Source organism: Lates calcarifer, linkage group LG4 (genome assembly GCF_001640805.2).
Source record: "Lates calcarifer isolate ASB-BC8 linkage group LG4, TLL_Latcal_v3, whole genome shotgun sequence".
Classification (NCBI taxonomy): Eukaryota; Metazoa; Chordata; class Actinopteri; family Centropomidae; genus Lates; species Lates calcarifer.
In genome coordinates, this window is record NC_066836.1 from 18396115 (window position 1) to 18418058 (window position 21944).

Genomic DNA, 21944 nt, shown 5'->3' on the forward strand with positions numbered 1-21944 from the left:
CCATGGCCTGTGCCATGTATGAAATGGAAGTGAATGAAATTTACGACAGCTGGTTTCTACTCCTACTGCGGGGATCTGAAGGAGCGCATCCACCTCTTCTGTTGCAGCGATGCGCAGCCGTGCCGCATGACTCACAACGGCAGAAATGGCACGGATGTAAACAGGGGGCGGGCTCAGGTAGGCCTAACCTGCACCTGTCCAGCCAATGGGGAGCCGCGTTGCCTCGCCTTCGTCTCCGATCCCGCGGATCCCATTGGTCTTCCGCCGCGTCGATAACGGTGCAGGAGCGAGGCGCAGCTTCGCAATTACACCGCGGAAAGGAGGAGAGGGGGTAAAAATGATTAATCTGTCAAAGGCGAATTTGTGTTCGGGATGAGACCGCTCTGACATTCAACCGACCGTGACGAAGCCCACAGGCGAACGCGATTAATGCACAGGAGTTCGAGATCGAGCCGATGCACCGCCATAGCAGGTGGTGCTTGTATAATCGTCCAGGGTCTTGTCACTTGTCTTTGCTGCCTGATCTGCGCGTCGTTTCAGCACTGGACAGCGACCGGGACCATCGGACACTGAAAACACCGAGGGAATCCTGAGGCGGGGTAGGCTGACAGCGACACAATAGCACAATCTGTCATTATCACTGTGATATATTCACAACGGACACTATTCCTAATGTAAATCGACGTGCGTCTGCGCGCAGAGGACGGTGCTTTGTGTGGCATTTATTAAGCGTAATTCGTGTTTGTGATTTGTGCAGCCCTGAGCGCACGGGTTTGTTCGATGTGACTGTGTGGAGGCTGTGGAGCTGCACTCACCAAATGCCCTTGAAACTATAGGCTTCGTGCGGCTCGCTCAGTATGTGTGTGTTTGTGTGTGTATGACAGAGGGAGAATGGGGGGGGGGGGGGGGGGGTTATGGTGGTGGTGGTAAGCAACTGCGCAATTGTCTGTCCCTGTCTGTTCATATTTATCTTTTCTGCACACCCCCCTCTCTCTCCTCTGCCTTCACAGTCGGTCCGACCCTTGCTTGGCTCGGGGCAATGCGCGGCTAGATGACTTCACTACATCAACAAGCACCGCGGTATCCTGGACTAATATAGCAGCGGCACAACTCCCCCCCTTAACCTCCTCCTCCTTCCCCCCACCTCCTCTCTCTCTCTCTCTCTCTCTCTCTCTCTGTCTCTCTCTCCATTCGCTGATCCGGAGTCCCTCCGTCTAAAGGCACCATGGGAAACCGTGGCATGGAGGAGCTGATCCCGCTGGTCAACAGGCTGCAGGATGCCTTCAGCTCCATCGGCCAGGCCTGCAACCTGGACCTGCCGCAGATCGCAGTGGTCGGCGGCCAGAGCGCAGGGAAGAGCTCCGTGCTGGAGAACTTTGTAGGCAGGTAAAATTGACCACCAGAAATAGGATAATCCCTTCTCCCGTTAACCTTGAGGATGACATAAGAGGCCTATGGGGCCAATCTCTCATGCAGAGTTCAAACCATCTCTCCCCAGCTTTAAGTCACTGCTGCTGCACCTTGTGATGAGCCAGGACCTTGAGTTCAGTTATGTTCTGTGCAGTAGCCTATATATTTTTAAACACACAACGCTGTCTTGTGGCCACTAACAGAGGAGGGAAGCTGTATTTGGGTTACAGCAGCACCTTGGGGATGTCAGCCTAATCAGCACCGACTGCAGTCAGGCTCCTTCACAGTCCTAGAAATATCCTCTGCTTTAGAGTTTTCAAGCATTCTTTCAAAGGCATGAATATGTGCTGTTACAAAAATGAGAGTTGCATAAAATGCAGATTGCAGAGACACGTCACTGCATGTAACCATTTTAAACCACATCATCCTTCTGTACATGCAGCAGTGTTAGCTCCCACTCCTGACTACACACACATGAATATTCATCATCCTGCCCTGGATTTTGGTCACTTAAAACAAATAAATTATGAGCTGCTGCATTTGAAGAGACATTTTTTTTCCAAGATAAAGATCAAGCCACTTCCAGACTAGGAATTCTACTGGTTGCAATAGTTACAGTGTTTCTAGAAGTTCTGACCCAACTGTTAATATATGTTGAATTTTTGTCTGCTGCAAAAACTTTATTTTCTGCTCATTAATATGATACAATAGTTTCTTAATGCTGTTTTACAGCCCTGCAATTCAAAGAGATGGAAGACCCTTTAAACCAGGGTTAATTACTGTATAATGGCTTTCAATTTTCTTATAATAAAGAGAGGTGATAATCACTTAATCTCAGTGGTTGCTGAAAAATGGAAGTGTTTAAACCAATTACTTTATTGCTGCATTTCTTTTGCGGCAGATTATCTGTACCAGTTGAACTAATAGGTAACAAATTAAAGCGTCACTCCGCCAATTTTACACATGAAGGTCAGTTTATTCCACATGGAGACTAACACTCACCCTGTGAAATATTGTATGTTGTTTTTTTTTTTGTGGCTCTGGAGGGAGTTTTCTAACATGTGAGAAAATAACCCTGATGATGTCATCTGGGTTATCTTGTAGTAGTGAGTTATGGGAGTGTAATATTAGATCAAACATTCAGTTTCATTGCCCTTAGCCAGACTGTCCTCAGTGGGACCAAATAGTGCATTTCTTGTGCAGTTCTGCCATACGTGTGCACAGTTCCAGATGGATGCATTGATTTTGTCCTGTTCCAGCCCTCATTGAGAGTCGTGATGCTGAGTAATGGTCCATCTGTCCAGCGCTGGCTCTGCACAGCGCTGAATGGACAAATAGTGGGCTCGTCTTTTTTGATTTCATCCCACTTGAGGGATTTCCGAGGGTCGATATGCGCTAATAAGGTTTCTTAGAGCAGACCTGTAGCGGAGCAGGCAGTGGTGATGGCTGTCAGGTGTGTGAGAATGCTTGCGCGTGCATTCACACACACACACTGAGTATTGTTTGTGGAAGCCCCAGGAAATGGTGAGGTCATCGTTTTTAAATTAGAGAGCTCCCTGTCAATGATGCAGCTCTTCATTTTGACCTGTTGTTTATCAGGTCAAATTGCCCTGCGCTGTTGGAGCACTCGGTTGCAGCAGCAGCAGCCGAAAGCTGCAGGAATTAATGTAAAATGGCTCCTATTCCACTCTATGTATTGAACTGGTTTATAGTATAATAGATGAATGACACTGAAGGCTCTACAGGAGCTGGCGTGCCATCATGTAGAGTATAATTATACAAAATTTGCCCTTCAAGAGTTCAAAGGAAAAAAGCGTCAAGATGTCGTTATGATACCATTATGCCATTTATAACCAGGTCTATACTCTTTGATAAATGTTCATATTGGCTGTGTCTGATGTAATGAGTTTTGACTGGCTGTCTTTCCTCAGGGACTTTCTACCCCGTGGATCTGGTATTGTCACCCGCAGGCCCCTGGTTCTGCAGCTTATCAGCGCCAATGCAGGTGGGTGCATGCACATTTACACACCCACACATGTTAGCATACACACATACACACACGTACACGCAAATGCAGCCTCCCCCTCGCTCCTTTTTAAATGGTGTTTTTTTTCCCTGGCATTTTTTTTCCCTCTCACACTGGCATTATTTTCCTCTCAGACACATGCAGCACAGCCACCACTAATCTCAGTTATATATTCTACACTTTCATCCTCTCAGAATGGGCTGAATTCCTCCACTGCAAAGGAAAAAAGTTCACAGAATTCGATGAGGTTCGCCAGGAGATTGAGGCGGAGACGGACCGTGTCACAGGGGCCAACAAAGGCATATCTCCCATCCCCATCAACCTGCGGGTTTACTCCCCTCACGGTGCGAAAGCAGTATCTCAACTTCCTTCTTTTCACTGTCAAGTAGCACGCAATAACACTTTTGAATCAAAGTAGACTGTGACAAGCTGTGAGTCATCATACTTTGTATGACTTGCTGGCAGCAAATCTTTTGAAAAATATGGTCATTAGAAACAAAGAATATGGTTTTGCTAGTGAAATAACTATAGGCTATGAATGAATTACTATGTTTTTGAGGAATTGGAGGTAGCAAAGCAGATACTTTAAAGGTTTTATGTTAATATGGCTGAACATAACTTACTCAAATATACCATATTGACTGTTGTCCTTAGATCTTTTGCACTGTGTAAGTGAGTGTTATCCTTTACAACCAGAGCGTTAAAATGAAGTGAATTTTGAATGATGGACTAATTAATTCAGCTTTCTACCATCTGTGATCCTCTGCCACTCGCCCCATTGAGAATACAACGGATAACGTTAATTGTTTGAAATTAGCTTACAGCTGTTAGCTTACATTTTTGAATATAATATTTTTTAAATTGCTGGTACAATGGACATTATTGGACACTGGAAATAATGAAATATCTTGAAATGTGGAGTGACAGATGACTGTTTAATTGACAATCAGTAACAAAGCCTAGCATACTTTAACAGAGCTTTTTCTTCTTTAGTTAGTGTTCAAATGAAAGAAAAAGTGGTATTTTTTGCATCAGATTTGAAGCTCTGGAAGAGAATTCATCCTACTGATGAAACACTCACAAAGTAGATTACAGAATACTCTATGGCATACATATAGTGTGTACAATTAAATCTGAGTTCTCCAGTTCCCTAGTGATTTATCCATCACTAAATTTTCTTTACAGTTTCATTACACAATGTACTTCCACAGAGGGTAAATGACTAGTTTGAAACTTGCTCTTAGGAACCTCTTAGGTTCTTAGTAACTAGCATACAAACTCAGTAATGGACAAATAACTGGTCCAATCCAATCCTGGGTCCATGATCAAATAGGCATTCAAGTTTAAAGATTAGCTGGTAATTGGATGTTGTGTGTTTTTATTATAATTTCTCACTGTAACTACAATTCTAATTGATTTGGACAGGTTGAGAAATATGGCAAATAGTCCATAGAGTTTCTGTTTCTTCCGACTGTGGGGGTCATGTTAAAGCTAGGAACCGTCCCAGCTAAAAAATGTGATAGAAATGATGGAGATTACCTTTGAGCAGCAATAGGTCACAGAAATGCTGCACAGATATGGCCAGTTAGAATAATATTGCATTCCTCTGACTGCACAGTGCTGAACCTGACTCTCATCGATCTACCGGGGATCACTAAGGTGCCAGTTGGAGACCAGCCGGCAGACATTGAGCAGCAGATCAGGGACATGATCATGCAGTTCATCACCAGAGAGAGCTGCTTGATCCTGGCTGTCACTCCAGCCAACACTGACCTGGCAAACTCTGACGCCCTGAAACTGGCGAAGGACGTTGACCCCCAGGGTAAGGAGGAGGAGTAAGGAAGGGACACTGGGAGTAATGGAGCCTGTAGGAGGGATATAGTGGGAGGAATCAAAGGAATAGAAGCAAGATAAGGGTGGCCTTGTGGTTATTTGGCTGTCCTCAACAAGACATAGAATCTCCATCAGCTGCAGGGACGGTGCTCAGTGTCTAACCTTGTATGTTGACCTCTCTGAAAGTGGAAACAGAATTTCCCTACAGGGATCGATTGAGTGTCACATTATTATTAGATATACGAGGGGCCGAGAGAAGGAGAAAATGGAGGATGAGGGCAGCATGAATCAGAAGATAAATTAAGAAAGGAAAGATAGGAAGAAAAAAACGTGGAGGAGACGGGTGGAACAAAAGAGGCACAGACAGTGAGGCTAAGGAAAAAGAGATGGAAAGAAGTGGGGTGAGGAGAGAGGGGTTTGGAAGGAATCAACTTAATTTAATGGCCAAGAGTTTGAGCTTCAGACAGGAGAGGAGGACACAGGAGAGGAGAGGAGGATGAATGAGCAAGGAAGAGGGGGAGAACTTGGACAAAATAACCTTGTGGGAAGGATGAATTATATCAGACAAGGAGAGTGAGGTGAAGGAACACAGGAGGGAGCAGGGAGAGAAAGGATGCTAACAGCCAAAGATTCTTGGAAAGGATGAAGTGGCAGAAGCAGAACTGATTAGGAGTAAAAAAGAAGAAAGCAAATGTTTGAGGTTTTCTGCTTAAAAAGTGACCCAAACAATCAATGGGCTGTTAAAATAGTGCCTTCATTTCTAAATTTCCACTACATCCTTACTCATTCTTTGACTTTTTGACCGCTTTTCCAGGACTGAGGACTATTGGAGTGATCACCAAACTGGATTTGATGGATGAGGGCACAGATGCCCGAGATGTACTGGAGAACAAGCTGCTGCCGCTACGGAGAGGTGTGTATTATACAGTGAGCTGTGCAGGGCTATAAAACAGCCAGATTCTCTAGTTTATCTTCCTCTTACAACCTTTCACAATATCCAATAAATCTGCCCTTGTTTTACCCTCATTCCCCTCCGCTCTTTGCTTTTCTGTGTATCTTAATCATTCATTATTTCTCTCAATTTATGTCCTTGTTCATTAATTTCCAGGCTATATTGGAGTGGTGAATCGCAGTCAGAAGGACATTGATGGAAAGAAAGACATCAAGGCAGCCTTGGAGGCTGAGAGGAAATTCTTCTTGTCCCACCCAGCTTACAGGCACATGGCTGATAAAATGGGCACCCCACGCCTGCAGAAAGTACTCAACGAGGTGACCATAGATTTACCCCCAGCACTTTCCCACAGTGCACTTTACATAATTAATAAGAGGGTGGCCTACTTTTCTTTTTTGCTTCCATTGTGCCGCACATCAGTGTGGGTGATACAGGACTGTCAGTAGGTGGAAAATGCACTCGCTCTTTCTAGTTCAGCTTCTAATAATTTATAATTTCATTCAGGCAGACGTGTTCTACGTTTCTCTGCCTTGTCATTGTATGAATGATGCTTCTTCTTAGATTACAGTGAAATGTACAGTCTTCATTGTTAAAGTGACTATACAGCAAAAATGGCAGTAACAATATCTACTTTCTGATGGACCCGTGTCATTATGATTTGTCTCATATTGCTGGTTTTGTGTCTCCATAGCAACTGACCAACCACATCCGGGACACCCTGCCAGCTTTCCGCAGCAAGCTGCAGTCCCAGCTGTTGGCCCTGGACAAGGAGGCCGAGGAATACCGGGGATACCGACCTGATGACCCGTCTCGCAAAACCAAGCAGCTGTTGCAGTCAGTACCCCATTTTTCTCACAGCAAAAGCATTTACATTAGATTTAGTTCACAAAAGATTTGAATTTCTCTCTGTCGGTCCCCATTCCCTTCCTTATCAGCTGCTATTTTAGGTGTTAGAGGTAATTGCTAGTTTTATTTGTTGAACTGTTTTCAGTGCTGTTGTTGTGTTTCAGGATGGTGCAGCAGTTCTCCGTGGACTTTGAGAAGAGGATTGAAGGTTCAGGAGACCAGGTGGACACAGTGGAGCTGTCTGGTGGAGCGAAAATCAACCGTATCTTCCATGAGCGTTTCCCCTTTGAACTGGTCAAGGTGATGTATTGTGCATAAATTAAGATGGCACTGAAAAAAACAAGTGACCAGTTTCAACAACAAAAAAAAACAAAACAAAACAAAACAAAAAAACCCTAAATCCTGGCCAAATGACTGAGGCCATGAGTCCAAGTCCCTTCAACACACTCTTAGAAAATTCTGATGAGAAGTATTTTAATTTGTTTGATTATATTGTACATTTTCACACATTTTTAAAAAACTTTTTTGCTTGCTTTAAGAAGTTAAATTTAGATATACAAATTCTCTACTGCAGAACCACCATGTCTAATTTTGAAATGATTGTGTTTGACCTCCTCCCAGGTTGCTAAAAATCTCTGGGAAAACCAGAAAAATATGCAAGTTCATGACCTCACCATTCTCAATGGGAGGGACAGCTCTAAGTCATCTTGTCTCATGATTGAGACTCATTTCTTAAAAAAACGAGGGGATTCCACAGGGTATTGATACCTCCATTGAACATTTTTTTTCTAGAAAAATACATCTTGAAAGCTGACTTGCTAAGACACTTTCTGCAGTCTATTTCCTCCTTTGTTTTCTTTGTTCTTTGTCCTGATTTCTCCCAACTCCTCACACATTTATTGGTCGCTATTGTCTCTCTATTTTGATTTTCTCTTTAATGATCCTTAAATAGCGTCGCTATTATAAATTAATCAATTTCTCACTCTAGTTTATCTTATAATTGTTCTTTTTTGTCTTTGTAATGCTTTCTCTCATTCTTTCTCTCATCTTTCTGACTTTATTTTCTGTATACATCACTGGAAATCCTCCTCTCTATTCTCCTTAGATGGAGTGTGATGAGAAGGAGATGCGTCGTGAGATCAGTTATGCCATCAAGAACATCCATGGTATCAGGTAGGTATTTGTCTACCAGGCAAAAATATGTGATTCTCTTGTTCCCATAATCTCTTGTCATGTCTCACAGCCACATTCTCTTCATGCCAAAAGTAGTGCCTGACTACTTGTTGAGTTTTTTTCATCAGTTTTTCTCTAAAAGACACGATTCTGCCAAATATTTGACTTACAAGTGATCACCACTCTTTACTTTTTGCCTGTTAGCATTAAAAAATTATAAATGGAATTATTTACAACCTGTGGCCTGAACAGATCTCCAAATCTACTGGTACAGTGAACATCATGACAGAAAAACAAAATAAAAATACAGATCCTGGTGTTTGGTTTGCCAACAGCCTAAGAATACATGGTATGGTTTAGATGGGAATTTATGAACAAGGGAGGAGCATGTCGCCTTTCTTTCTTTTTTTAAGCTCAGTCCAGCCTCTCCGTGTGTTTCTATATTGATTCAGCGGCGGTTAGCCACCACAACCAAAAAAATTGCCACCCAAGCGAGAGAGAGGCTGACATTTAAAGAAACACCATGTTTTAGCCTGAATTCACTCCAAAAACAATAGCAGGTCCAATATCTACAATGACATCTCACCAGGAAAAGTGTTGGTAATGATCCCTTTATTGTTGCAACCACATTTACAGTGTATGTCTACAACTGGTAGATCTAAAACACAGATCAAAAGCAGGAATATTTGTAGAACCAACACCAGTATTGTTACAACAGCAAAGTACATGTCGACACTTTTCATCACTGTTGTCACATTTCGTCTTGGTGGGCTTCAGGACTGGACTTTTCACCCCCGACATGGCGTTTGAAGCCATTGTGAAGAAACAGATCATAAAGCTGAAGGAGCCCTGCATCAAGTGTGTGGATATGGTCATCCAGGAACTGATTAACACTGTGCGCCAGTGCTCCAACAAGGTAAATCGTGGGATTTATGGGAGTGTGGAAGTTTGGAGGGAAGGAGGATGAAGAAGGGGGAGTTTATAAAGAGTGGGGAGAATAATAAGTGGATGAATGAAAAAAAAAAAAAAACTTCAATTGAAAAAGGATTAAAAGAGGGAAACAAGAATAGATGAGTTCAATTCTGGTGGAAGTTTGGTTCTGAGTTTGGTTTTTATCAGTCATTATTCCACGTAAGAGGAGTCATAATCTGTGTGATGTGTTTTCAGCTGGAATGCTTTCCGAGGCTGCGGGAGGAAACTGAGAGAATTGTGACTTCTCATATCCGAGACAGAGAGAGTCGGGCCAAAGACCAGGTAACACCCATTAGTTTGTGGTTATGGACAGTTGTTTATTAGATAATGTTTATGACCTGTACTTACATACACACAAAGCCAATTTCAGTACTCAGTTCTTACTGTAATGTTGAGGAAATTACAAACAAGGTACCAACTATCCACGTATATATATATATATATAACATATGATACATTTAAAGGAATAATTTTTCACATTTGGAAATATACGTCTTGGCCAGAGTCAGATGAAAAGATTGATAGCAGGTTCACATCTCTCCCTTGAATATGAAGTTGTTGCTAGCAGATGGTTTGCTTAGCACAAAGACTGGAAACCGTGAAGTAACTAATGTGGCTCTGTCCAAAGGTAATAAAATCCACCTACTAGTCTATCTAAAGGTGTAAATATAATTTTATATCTCTTTTTTAACACATACAAAATACAAAGTGTAAAAAAGGACATGGTTTTATGTGCCAGTAAGCTAGCTGTTTTCCCCTGCTTCTTTATGCTAATAAGCTAACCAGCTGCTGGCTCTAGCTACATATTTACTGTACAGACATGAGCTTGACATGAATGATCTCATCTAATTCTTGGCAAGAGAGTGAAAATTTTCCCCAAAATGTCAAACTATTCCTTTAAGACTGAGTTACACTCACATCCTGATAAATGTTTTGTGTGTTGTTTCAGGTCCTGTTGTTGATTGACGTCCAGCTCTCTTACATCAACACTAACCACGAGGACTTCATTGGTTTTGCTAAGTAAAGACTCTTTCTATTAGCTTGGCTTCACGATGATAAATTACTTATTATGGAACATGCCAGGCTAGTAAAAAGAAATGTTTAGAAGATTTCCTTGTAAACCTGTCATGTTTTTATCCTCTTTTCATCCTCCCTCTTCACCCTCATCCTTTCTTTGCTACTGTCTCTGTTTTGCTGTTTCACCGCCGCAGTGCGCAGCAGAGGAGCAGTCAGACTAATAAGAGCCAGAGTTCAGCAGGAAATCAGGTGAGCATTTGTCATGTCTTGCGTGTCACACACAAATAGTGGAGCACAAGGTCAAGGAAGTACTGCACACCCACACAACGACAGGATGGCTACTGCAAAGAGAATACAAAGAGAGAGCTGCTGCGATGAAAGAGATTTGAGTCTCTTTCATTTGAGTTAATCCTTTGCATTGCACAGATGTATATATTTTAGCCTTATGATTTTTTAGATTTTACTGTTATTGCTTTAAATTTCAGTCATGCATGCAGTATTATGTTTAATAGGGCACCAGCTGTGTACAGTGGTTTGTTTGCTTCCTTGGTTTTTTATGATTTTATCACAGTAAAAGAATCATTTTGGGTTCTGTTACTTTATGCCACCATCATCACTGGTGTTATTGTTGAGACATTTCCCTTTGTTTGAACCCCTCCTGTGTCATCAAGGTGCCACTTTGCATTTCATCCCCATCCCTTAGTGAGAATCTCAGCTGCCCTCTTATGGGTGTCTGTTGGTGAGTATCGCTCATTGTGGGTTCTGGTTTGCAATGTCATTTGTGCCTGCAGTAACACTTCTGCCCATTGTGTGGTGCTCTCCAGCACTGCTGCATAAAGAACCTGTCATTTTCTCGCTTTCCACTCTGACAGGTCAAGAATGGCAAATTGGCTGTGTGGGCTGCTGCTGGGCAGAGACATTTTCTTTAAGACAAGTTGCACAAAAGTTGCCATTTTTTTTAGTGCTGCAGGGTGTCTAAAACCCCCACATTCCTTCCTGTTGCAGGCCTCCTCTCCTCCCGCATCAGGCCTGATTGTAAGAGTTTACTCTCTAACCATCTACTCTCTAACACCCCCTCCACCCACCAAGGCCTGCAGACTACAAGGGGTTGCCAACTAGACAAACACAAAATTAAAAGTTTCCATGGTTTGGCAGCTAAAATGTCTTATTATTTCTAAAACTAAAAGTGTTAGAAGTGTGAATTCTTTTAATATGCTGTCATGGATCCAGCCACAAAACAGCTCTCTCATTTGTGCCTATGACAGAAGGGCTTTGTAATGATTTGGGTAACCTCCTTAGTGAGTCTTAGGCGGTGCAAGACTGACAGTAATCTAACCTAATAATCACTTGGCACTGTGCCCACAGGCCTGTTTATGTAGGGCTTGTGGGGTTAACACACCTAACACAGAAGACACACACATGCCTTATTGTGTGCTCGGAGCACTTAACACAATGGTCACTTAACAAGCTAACACAGGCCTCTGCTTGTGGCGTTGTGAACACGGTTCCTTGAATGCACTGACACACAGTCACATGCTAGGCTCTGAGTGAGTCACAAAGACACAATGACACACCTAACCTGACCTTCACACACATTTCATTGCATTTCGTGCATTGATGATTTGCACAGATCAGGATAGTTTTAGCCACAGTATGTGTTACAGTTTTGTTGTTTTAGAGGTGAGTGAGTCGTTTTTTAAATCAGAATCTTTCTGGGTAAAGAGCCCCTGTCGTCCTTTTGTTTTCTTTTTTCTGGGGTGTATAATTTTTATTTTATTCTTTTTTTTTTGGCATTACAACTATTTCTGACTTTCTAACCTTCCTCCTCAACCCTCAGGTCATCCGTAAAGGCTGGTTGACCATCAACAACATCAGCATCATGAAGGGAGGAGCTAAGGAGTACTGGTTTGTGCTGACTGCTGAGAGCCTCTCCTGGTTCAAGGATGATGAGGTGAGTGTAAAGCAGCTATGATTAATATTTTCTTCATGAGGAATGGATCAAATGAATATGTTTCGTGTGAAAGGGGTTGCTTGTCATGACAAACCCACAGAGAATTCACCGGACTCTGCGGGTCCCACGTTTTAACATCTTTCAGCGTGTAGCTTTGGTTTTCTGACTGCAACACTACCTGCCAGGCTGCTGGCAGACTAGGTTAGCAACTTTAGCAGGAGTATGTTGCAGTTAAAGAGCCACATATTTCCCTCAGGGTATGTGGTCTTGTCCTCTTTTCCTTACTTACTATCAACTTTACACATACCAGTGGTGGATAAATGACACAGATTTCTTTGATGTTTTTTATATTCATTCAGAATTGTATTTTTATTTTTAATATAAAATACAGACCAACAACAGCATACTGATTTTCTAGGAAAGCACACGATTTGCTCACAGTACTCTGCATTGACAGGATGCAGCATTTGGTCCAACCTGCTGGCTTTTTTGGCGGGCTGATGTCTATCTGCCTGTCTGTGCCTGCTGTACAGGTTGGAGGATATTCTGCACAGCAAGTGTAGATAGGCAGACACACTGCAGCTCCTTCAGCCAGTTGGTGTTGTTTCTGCTTTGCCGTTTGTTTATTGGACCTGGTTTAGTCACTTGCCAGCTTGCCAGGGTAGAGTTCCAAGAGAGATACACAGAGGAGAATATTTTTGTAAAAAGACAACTTGATTGAGACAATAGCGTTCTCTCCAGCCTGGATTATTAAATAGATTTTTATATGTGGTTGGAGGTCAGCTAAATCCACAGCCAGTGTAGTTTATGTGAGTCTGTGCTGAATAGTGCATCGTCACCATGATGGAGCAGTTTACTGTATAAATTACGTATGTGAGGAGTTTGGCTGTGGTTTTGTCATTCACTCGTTCTTTCCATTCATCTTTCCTTTTGTCTTGGAGTTTCCCCTCTTCTCTTTCTTCTCTCCCCACCTCTTTCCACTGGGAGTTTAAGCATTCGCTTCTTCTTAGCAAATTTGGAACCTTCCCAACCTCAACCAAATGTTCACTCACAGACACCCAAAATATATGAAAGCACACTCAGCCCTCAGACAGCACATGGGCCGCACAGCACTGGGTCCACAGATTGTCATTTGATACGTTAGTGTGGTAATGTAGGGAAATTATAGACTCCGCTGGCTTTGCCTTGTATATTTCTGTTTTACACTCTGTGAACTTTCTATAGTCACATGCGCGTGCGTGTGCACACATGCCGGCGCACATACACACACTCACACACCCTCCTCCCCTCTCTTGGTGTGGTTGGCAGTTACTTTGGAACTGCTCGCATTCTTGGCAGGAAAATCACAAGTTTTTAATCCAAACATCGGCCTCCAATGTTTCAGCAGAGAGAAACCCCTCTATTAAATATCAATATACCCCCAGCACCCCCACCCTTCACCCCTTCACTCTCTTTTCGACCTTCAACTTCATAAGCAGATATCACTTCATGGCATTAAGTCACTGTTTTGACCCATAATACTCCACACGCAACAGTGAAAAAGTTGCATGTCCATTCTGCGTCAACAACACAAGAACTTAACTTAAACTGACTGGTCAAATGTAAAACATTGTATGTATACACATGTTCTTTGTTCACTGCAGCTTTTGCTGATGTGTTTCTTGCACCATCCTACCATCTTTTTGCAGTTATTTGACACCACAGCAATCTAGTACACATCAGTGTCCTTTGCCTTGCGGCTTCCAAGTCCATTTTGGCCACCCACTGAAATAACTTCACTGGAGGTGTCTGACTGTATTTTCAAACTCCGCTTGATTGATTGGCCCTTCGTTCTTTTGGCCTGTGTTTGATGCTTTGCAGCCACATTCGCTCCTCCCCCTTCCAGTGGACCACATCTTCATCAGAGCACCAGGCTAGCAGCCTGCACACTTACTCATTCATGCTATAAATTATGTGAGCTGGCTATTTTGTGCGTTTCAACTTTAAATCTTTCACCACTCTGGCTCAAAAGTCTGATTTTTACACCTTGGTTTTCACAGCACTTTGTCAAATCTGCAGTTAGTGTTGAAAATGATGTGATATATGTTTATTCCAAAAAGGAGTGAAAAGGAAGTGGTGAGTGTTAGAATGCACTTAGGACAAAATACAGATGAATACAGATCAAATACAGATTATAAATAGATTAAAATAGCAAAGGATGAGGAGGAAGCAACAGATGCAAAAAACACACATCTTGGAGACCTGAAATGCCAACAGAGAGACAGAGAGAGCGACACAGAAAGACAGACTGACAGAAGAGGGTCCATGCCCAGTCTAACCAATGTGCAGACTACTGTACACCAGTATGACAATGAACAGGTAGTCTGAACACTGGGTGGACGGAGCCGGAGTTAAGAGTCAGGCCTTGTGTGCTGTATACTGCCATTCCAGATGCTTGCGGCTCTGTCGTCTGTGCCCTCCCTTCGCCCCTCTCCATTTTAGCAGCAAGGATCTCGTCTATCGAAAACCCCCTCGAAATTTGCGAATCGCCTCATCCTTCGTTTTGCCGCTTTTCCCCCCAGCTTTTTGGTGCACGTCTCTCGGCTTGTTTATTTGTTTTGGTAGACGTTTGAGCTCTGGGTCCCCTCGCGGTCCGCTTTGGTCACGCCGGCCATGAAGAGTATCCAGCCTTGACGTGGCATATTCGCTCAGACGACTGGGACAGACTGGCTGCACGTTCAGGGAGGGGATATTACAAAAAAGAGGGAAAGAGAGAGACGGAGGGGGGGAGCAAGTGAGTGAGGAAGGGAGAGGAAGAGAGAGGAAGAAGGAGGGGACCTGTGTGACCATATATGGGCTGTAGTGACCCCTTGGGGAATACAACACTGAAGGGTCTGCAGAGTTTTCCTGTCTTGTCTTCTTCTTCTCCCCTCATCTCCTTTAATTCTTACCTGTGACCATCTACCACAGCTTTCCAGACCGTCAGACCAGATGGGGGGCTTCCTTCTACAAATCTTTTGCAAATCCACTTTTGTGTTGCTTCTCCTCGGTCTCTCCTCCTCCTTCACCCGCCGTCTCTTTAACTTCTCCCTCCTTCCCTTGGTTCTCTGTGTGCTGCTAAGCACTACCAGATGTTGAGTTTTAACGCCAGGCTGTCATTTAATCTCTCTCTCTCTCACTCTCTCTCTCCCTCCGTCTTCAAAAAAATCAGGCAGGAAGTGGGCCCCTCTGGAATGGAAAGAAAAAATATTGAAAAAATATAGAGGGGGAGGGATAAAAGAAAAAAAAGAAAGAGAGAGTTAAGAAAGATGGAGGCTAGGATGGAGTGTAAAAATGAAGAGAACCTAAGCATCCGTCGCAGGCCCTGTTCGAATCTGTCAGAGCCTGCACCTAAGATGATCCACACTGTATCTGAGCGGTGCATTATCTAGACCCCCAGTGCTTTCATTTATCTGCACTCTCCCCCGTCTTTACTACAGCCTGAGAGTTTCCTCAGACTTTAGCTTCCAGCTCTCCCCAGCAAAAACGCACCGTGAAGAACGACTGTGTCTTGACCCACACTGTAATGACTTCCACATGTGCTCTCCTTCTCCCTTTTTCTTTTCTCTGTTTCTGACCCCCCCCACACACACACACATACACACAACTCCCTCCCCCTCCTCACCCCCCACCCCCCCACCTCCCACTCTTATTTCTCCCCCATTCCTCCTCCCTCCATCACCCCCTTACTCTTTCTGCCCCTCCACCTCCCCTCTTTTAAAAACCTGATTTCACCTCTCTCTCTCTCTTAACCGATATCACGCACTGCCAGTTGTTTCCATGACAAATCAGAAAACAACAAACGGAGAGAGGAATTGTATTAGTCATAAGAGGGCTCATGATCCGTAACTTCTGTTTTCCTCATCTGCAGGAGAAGGAGAAGAAATACATGCTCCCCCTGGACAACCTGAAGGTCCGCGATGTGGAGAAGAGTTTCATGTCCAGCAAGCACATATTCTGCATTTTCAATACAGAGTCGAGGTCAGCTGCAAGGCCCTAAAAGGCCCTAAAAGTTTTTTACTTTTCATTCAGTTTCATTTGCAGCTTGTGTGACTGCAAAACCTTGAAAGCAGTGGAGTTGGAGAGTTCAAGGCCTGTATGCAGTGGCTGAAATATGTTTTGGATTATGTGTTACAGTGTCTATGCATACATGTATGCATGAACACTGGCCAGAACAAACTGGATGCATTTCCAGTAGATCTACAGCTCAGTTTGTGAAGTTTGTCATTTCATAAGTGGAAAATATCATATATTACCACATATAATATCAAACACCACAGACAGTTGCTGCATGGAATCATGAAGAAATCAGAGTCTTGATGTTGATATAGGGAAAACAAACAGCTGATTACCCTGACAGGACTGTAACCTACCCATAACATGTTAAATCTGTGTAAAATATTTAGTCTCATGCCTGAACTTTCAGTAATTGGTGCAGAACATCCTGTAAAACGTTTTATGGCAATTCACTTTCTTCATCACATTAAGCTCTTCTTGGCACGAAACCCAAAAAAGGGTTAAATAACAAAATATCTCACACTGAAGGAGGCAAACAACCTAATAGACTGTCAATACTTCCAGATGGCTGACTTTATCTATTTTGCGCAATGCTATTTTGAACAATGGGGAGGATTGTCTGGTGCTTGTTAAATCAGTCACTGATCAGATAGATAGAAGTTTTAATGTTTATTTAATTAGATATATGCTTCTTCCATAGTGTTTTGTTTACATTGTCACATTCCTGTATAAGATAAGTTCTTTGGTGGCCTCCACTCACGTCTGCCCTCCTGTGTCATGGTGTTTAGGAATGTGTACAAGGACAATCGCACCCTGGAGTTGGCCTGCGACTCTCAGGATGATGTGGACAGCTGGAAATCCTCTCTTCTTCGTGCTGGAGTCTACCCTGAGAAGACCACCACGGTTAGCAGACTCATTTGCTCCCCATTCAGATTGTTCCTGTAGTGTCAGTGTCTTCTTCTGTGATCCTAACAACATCAGTTAGTAATCTTGTTTTCAAAACTCAGACCTGTAGAAAGCAACATTTTAATTTAAACTCTTCTGAACTTTGAACATTATTTGAACATTTTCCAGGATAAACGTGGAAGAATGATACTGTTTTTCCTCAGTTTTTTGAAAACATTTAAAGCATTTTGTATTTAAATGTAATTTTCATGCAAAGCAAACAATAAAAATGCATGTGTCTTTGCTCTTTCTCATTTCTCTACAGGTTGAGAGTGAGACCACCAGCACCTCAGATAACTTTTCCATGGACCCTCAACTGGAGCGTAAAGTGGAAACCATCCGTAACCTGGTGGACTCCTACATGGCTATCGTCAACAAGTGCATCCGGGACCTCATGCCTAAGACCATCATGCATCTCATGATCAACAATGTAAGAAAAATCACTTAAATGTTTGTTTCCATCGGCGGCATCAGCTTTGCTTTGGTTGTTACTGTGTTCACGTAAACTACAACCATATTAGTGATAATAATAATGCTGACATGATAACCATCATCCTGCACTTCCTCTCTGTAACACCAGGTGAAGGACTTCATCAACGCAGAGCTATTGGCCCAGCTGTACTCTGCAGGTGACCAGAATGCCCTGATGGATGAGTCCCAGGAGCAGGCCCAGAGGAGGGATGAGGTGCTGAGGACCCACCAGGCCCTGAAGGAGGCCCTGGCCATCATTGGCGATATCTCCACCTCTACTATTACTGTTCCTGTGCCTCCACCTGTTGACACATCCTGGGTGGGAGGATCCAGTGGTGGTCGCAGGTAAAGTGAAATTCAAATCAGAAATACCTAACTATTTTGAGCTGTATTCTTTCTTACCTAAACATTATTCTGTCCCACATCCTTTCTTCTCCCCAGGTCTCCTCCACCCAGCCCCACTGCCCCCAGGAGGATGTCTTCAGGCCAGCGCCCGGCTCCCCGAGGGGCCCCGCCACCACCAAATCGCCCAGGACCCCTGGGGCCCTTTAATAACACTGCTGACAGCCCTCAGGCCCCCAGTCGCCCAAACAGGGCTCCTCCTAGCATCCCCAGGTAAATACAGCCCTCACATGTCAGCCACTGACACTAACACACAAAGCATGCTCTTCTGATTTTCTACAAAAGTAGGTGTTTAATGTGCTATTTCTTTTTCGGATTAATTAATAAATACTCTGTATATCAGTTTTTTCCTGACTGAGCTGTGGAAGCAACTAAAAATTATTAAAATTACTGTGTAAAGACTAAACAACAGAGAGGAGTCTGTGGCAACATACATCATCAAGCTCGACTGCTCTGAATCTCAGCTGCTCTCAACAACTGTTTCATATCTTCCACTAGATCAAGTTAATACTTTCCCCACTATCAGATGAAATCTACTCTGCCTTTATAAAAAGCCAACAAACAACAGTTGAACAGGCGAGCTAGACGACATCTAATATCAGCACAGATCACCCTCTAAATTGTGTATAATTTAATATTATTGTAAACAGTATGTGTATTTTTTGAAATAGAATGAAATGCAAAATGAATTGTTTGGAGAGGGATGTTGTTTGGCCCATGCATTCTTGCTGAGAGTTAAATGAAATGATGGATACCACTCTCATGTCTTTAAACTACAAGAAATTACAGCTGGGAGAGAGTTAGCGTATCTTAGCTTAGCACAAAGACTACAAACAGGGAAAAAGCTAGCCTGTCTTGTTCCAACCAAAGGCATCTGCCGACCAGCTCCTCTACATCTAACTTACTAACACACTGTGGTTTAGAACAGGGTTACGGGTCAGATCTTTAGACAAATTCTTGACAGAGCCAGGTCAGCTGCTACATTTCCAGCCCTTATGCTAAGCTAACTGGCCGCCATCATGTCTGTATGCTTAACATTCAGTGTACGGATGTGGTGGTATCAGTCTTCTCATATAACTCTCAGGCAAGACAGTGAATAAGTGTGTTTGTCAAACTATTCCCTTAAGAATCTGTGTTTCTCAGTTTGGATGCTTCTTTTGGCTGCTGTGTGTGAGACAGTGAGGAAATTTGTACTGTTTGTACTTGAGGAAGCTGTTATGCACTGTATGATATGAAAATAGTTCATTCAAGCAAGAGGAAATAATATGCATTTTTCTTTGTTTCTTATTTGCAATATAAATACAGCATCTATCAAATCTGAAACACTGAAGATTAACTTCTTCTCTTCTCTTCTCTTCTCTTCTCTTCTCTTCTCTTCTCTTCTCTTCTCTTTCCTGCTCTGCAACACTTTCCTTCTGTCACATCATTTATTCTCTTCCCTAGCCGGCGGCCCCCTCCATCTCCTACACGACAAGCCCCACCATAATCATCCAAAGGGGGTTCCTCATACCCTTTTATCTCCCTTCCTCATCCACCTCATCCCTCCTCTCTTAGCCATGGCTCTGCTGTCCTCTGGTCTCTTCCTTAGTGCAGACACTGAAGTCTTTGACCCCTTTGACCCTCAATTTCCCGCCAGGTGACGATGTCCATATATCTATGTACAGTATGGTACTTGTCTTGTGGTGTATGTGTATGTGCGCTTGTTGCTTGCCTGTGGTCCAGGTTTGCTTAGCAGATCCACTACCCAGTATCAGTCCCTTGGACCTCTACCCCCACCCACAAATCCCTCACCGAGTCAGCCACCACCCCCACTTGCTGCTTCTACATGAAAATACGCTCAGCAGTCGTACTGCCCTACTCATTCCAAAATGCAGCATGGCACATGAGCTGCTTTTATTGCATGGGAGTGTGTGTATGTAGAGTGTGTGTGCGTGTGTATGTATACAGGGGAGGGACTAATTTGCCTATATGTAGGCTGAGTTTGATTTAGTATTGTATTAATTTATTGTATAATGCCCCCCTACAGTAAGTGTTAATTATCAGCTTAATGTTCTCTTAGGAACAGAAGTTGTATCCTAGTATGTGTGTGTATCTGCGTATTTGTGTGCGAGTAATTATGTGTATGTGTGTAAGAGTGTGTGAGGAAATGTGTGCATGTGCTGTCTGTCTGCACGTTTGTTGGCGTTTCAGTTGTATTTGTTTTCCTGGTCGAAGCTGTTAATGATGAATCATAAAACCCTCTGGGGTAAATTTAATGTTGGACTTTTGTGAGTTGTTCCTGTGTTGTAGTAGCAGCCATACACACATAGCAAGGCTGAGGAGCACCTTCAGTATTCTCTATATGGAAACAGCCTCAATAATGCATTTAACCTTGTCATAGGTGTCCACCTGTGCTGTATCAATGGTCAACTTGTGACCCTTGCAGCCTTAAGCTCTGATCCAGATGCTGACTGATGAGATGGAACTTGCCGCTTGAAAAAAATATAAATAAAACAGTCGCGACTTAGCGCGGCAAAAACACAAGTTCCCTCAAAAATGAGCAAAGAACATGTTTTTCCATGTTTCCATTTAGCCTTTTTCTCAGGTTTGAAACATGCAACTCCATGCACATCACAAACTACCACTCTCTCTCTTTCCTCAACTCCTCTTCTCTCCTCTACTCTCAGAACCATTAAAGCCAGACAGTCAGCATGTGCATCAGAGCTTAAGGTGGTATTGTCAATGTTCAAGTGCTTCTCTGTCAGTTTGTTATTGTGTATGTGGGCCCAAACTGTGTTCTGATGTATATAGGTAATGATAAGGAGATACTGTACCTGTGGACTATAAAGACCTCATCAAGGATCCTAGCGCTTTAATCGTTCTCTATGTCTCTATTCACTAAATGCTCTCTTCTCTCTAATTTAGACTGCCTTACCGGCATGAATTACAATTCTGTATTGCCAAAGCTAAATGTAGAAAGAGAATCGTAAAGCTGAGAAGAAAAAAAAATAAATCTGCTGAGGACCAACAACGAAAGTGTTCCAGTTGTAGTGAGACAGCATTGTTTGGCAGAGGGCATAATGTTAAAACTGGGGAATTGCATCAGTTGTTATTTTCTGTGTCTCTGTATCGCTCCTCAATAAACTTCTTCCTCATAATGTCACATTTGTCAACAGAGTCTTCACTGCTTAAGCCACTGGGTTCACACACAGCATATATGTATTTAAGCAGACCTCTCACTGGAGTACAGTAAATATAATATGCCCTCCACAAATAATATGCTATGGCTTGCTTGCTTATTTATTGATATTCTCTTTGGTTACCACTAACTATAATAATCTTACTGCATATAAATAGTATTATGTCTGTGTTCAACAGTTAATTACTACTTCAAGATTACAACCAACTTAATACTGAATACACCATGTCTTTGTGTGTTATTATCATGGAAGACCCTGTAACTCACTACAATGAGAGAACTTCTCAAAATAATGACTTAGTATCTTAAAATGATAAGAAAACTAGTACTTATTTTTTTTTTAAATCACATTGGCAGAAATGAGCTTTCATTCATTTTCCCCTCATCATTTTACTTGTCTTCAAATGTATATATTTGCTTTCATGATAGTCTTTAGATACAATCATTTTGTGATCCCTTCACTGCACTAATCATGTATCTGTTATGAGGATCAATTAAGTAATAGTTATACTAAGTATTAAATAGTCTCTGTTCCTTTAATATCTCCATCTACATTTAAACTTTCAGAAAATTTACTGTGAATGAAAACTAAATTAAGTGGCACTGTAGTTAAAAATCATGCCCTTTGTATATTATTTATTACGTTTACTTCAAATATAGTTTTCTATATGTCAATACAAAAAGGCAGCTGGCTGCAGGTACCTCCCAAACATCTGGATTTATGAACAGTGTT

At 42.6% G+C, this 21944-nt stretch overlaps 1 protein-coding gene across 1 annotated transcript; it reads left to right on the forward strand.

Annotated features, from left to right (window-relative positions):
- Positions 1-256: 256 nt before the first annotated feature.
- dnm3b (dynamin 3b) lies at positions 257-21175 on the forward strand. The gene is made up of 21 exons (XM_018677356.2): positions 257-599; positions 1011-1386; positions 3342-3415; positions 3631-3780; positions 5055-5258; positions 6084-6182; positions 6378-6538; positions 6913-7055; positions 7232-7367; positions 8173-8240; positions 9018-9156; positions 9408-9494; positions 10162-10232; positions 10424-10478; positions 12067-12180; positions 16070-16179; positions 17004-17118; positions 17426-17590; positions 17741-17976; positions 18073-18246; positions 19477-21175. The coding sequence occupies exons 2-21, from the start codon at positions 1226-1228 to the stop codon at positions 19517-19519; spliced, it is 2505 nt and encodes an 834-aa protein (XP_018532872.1). The 5' UTR covers positions 257-599; positions 1011-1225; the 3' UTR covers positions 19520-21175.
- Positions 21176-21944: the final 769 nt, after the last annotated feature.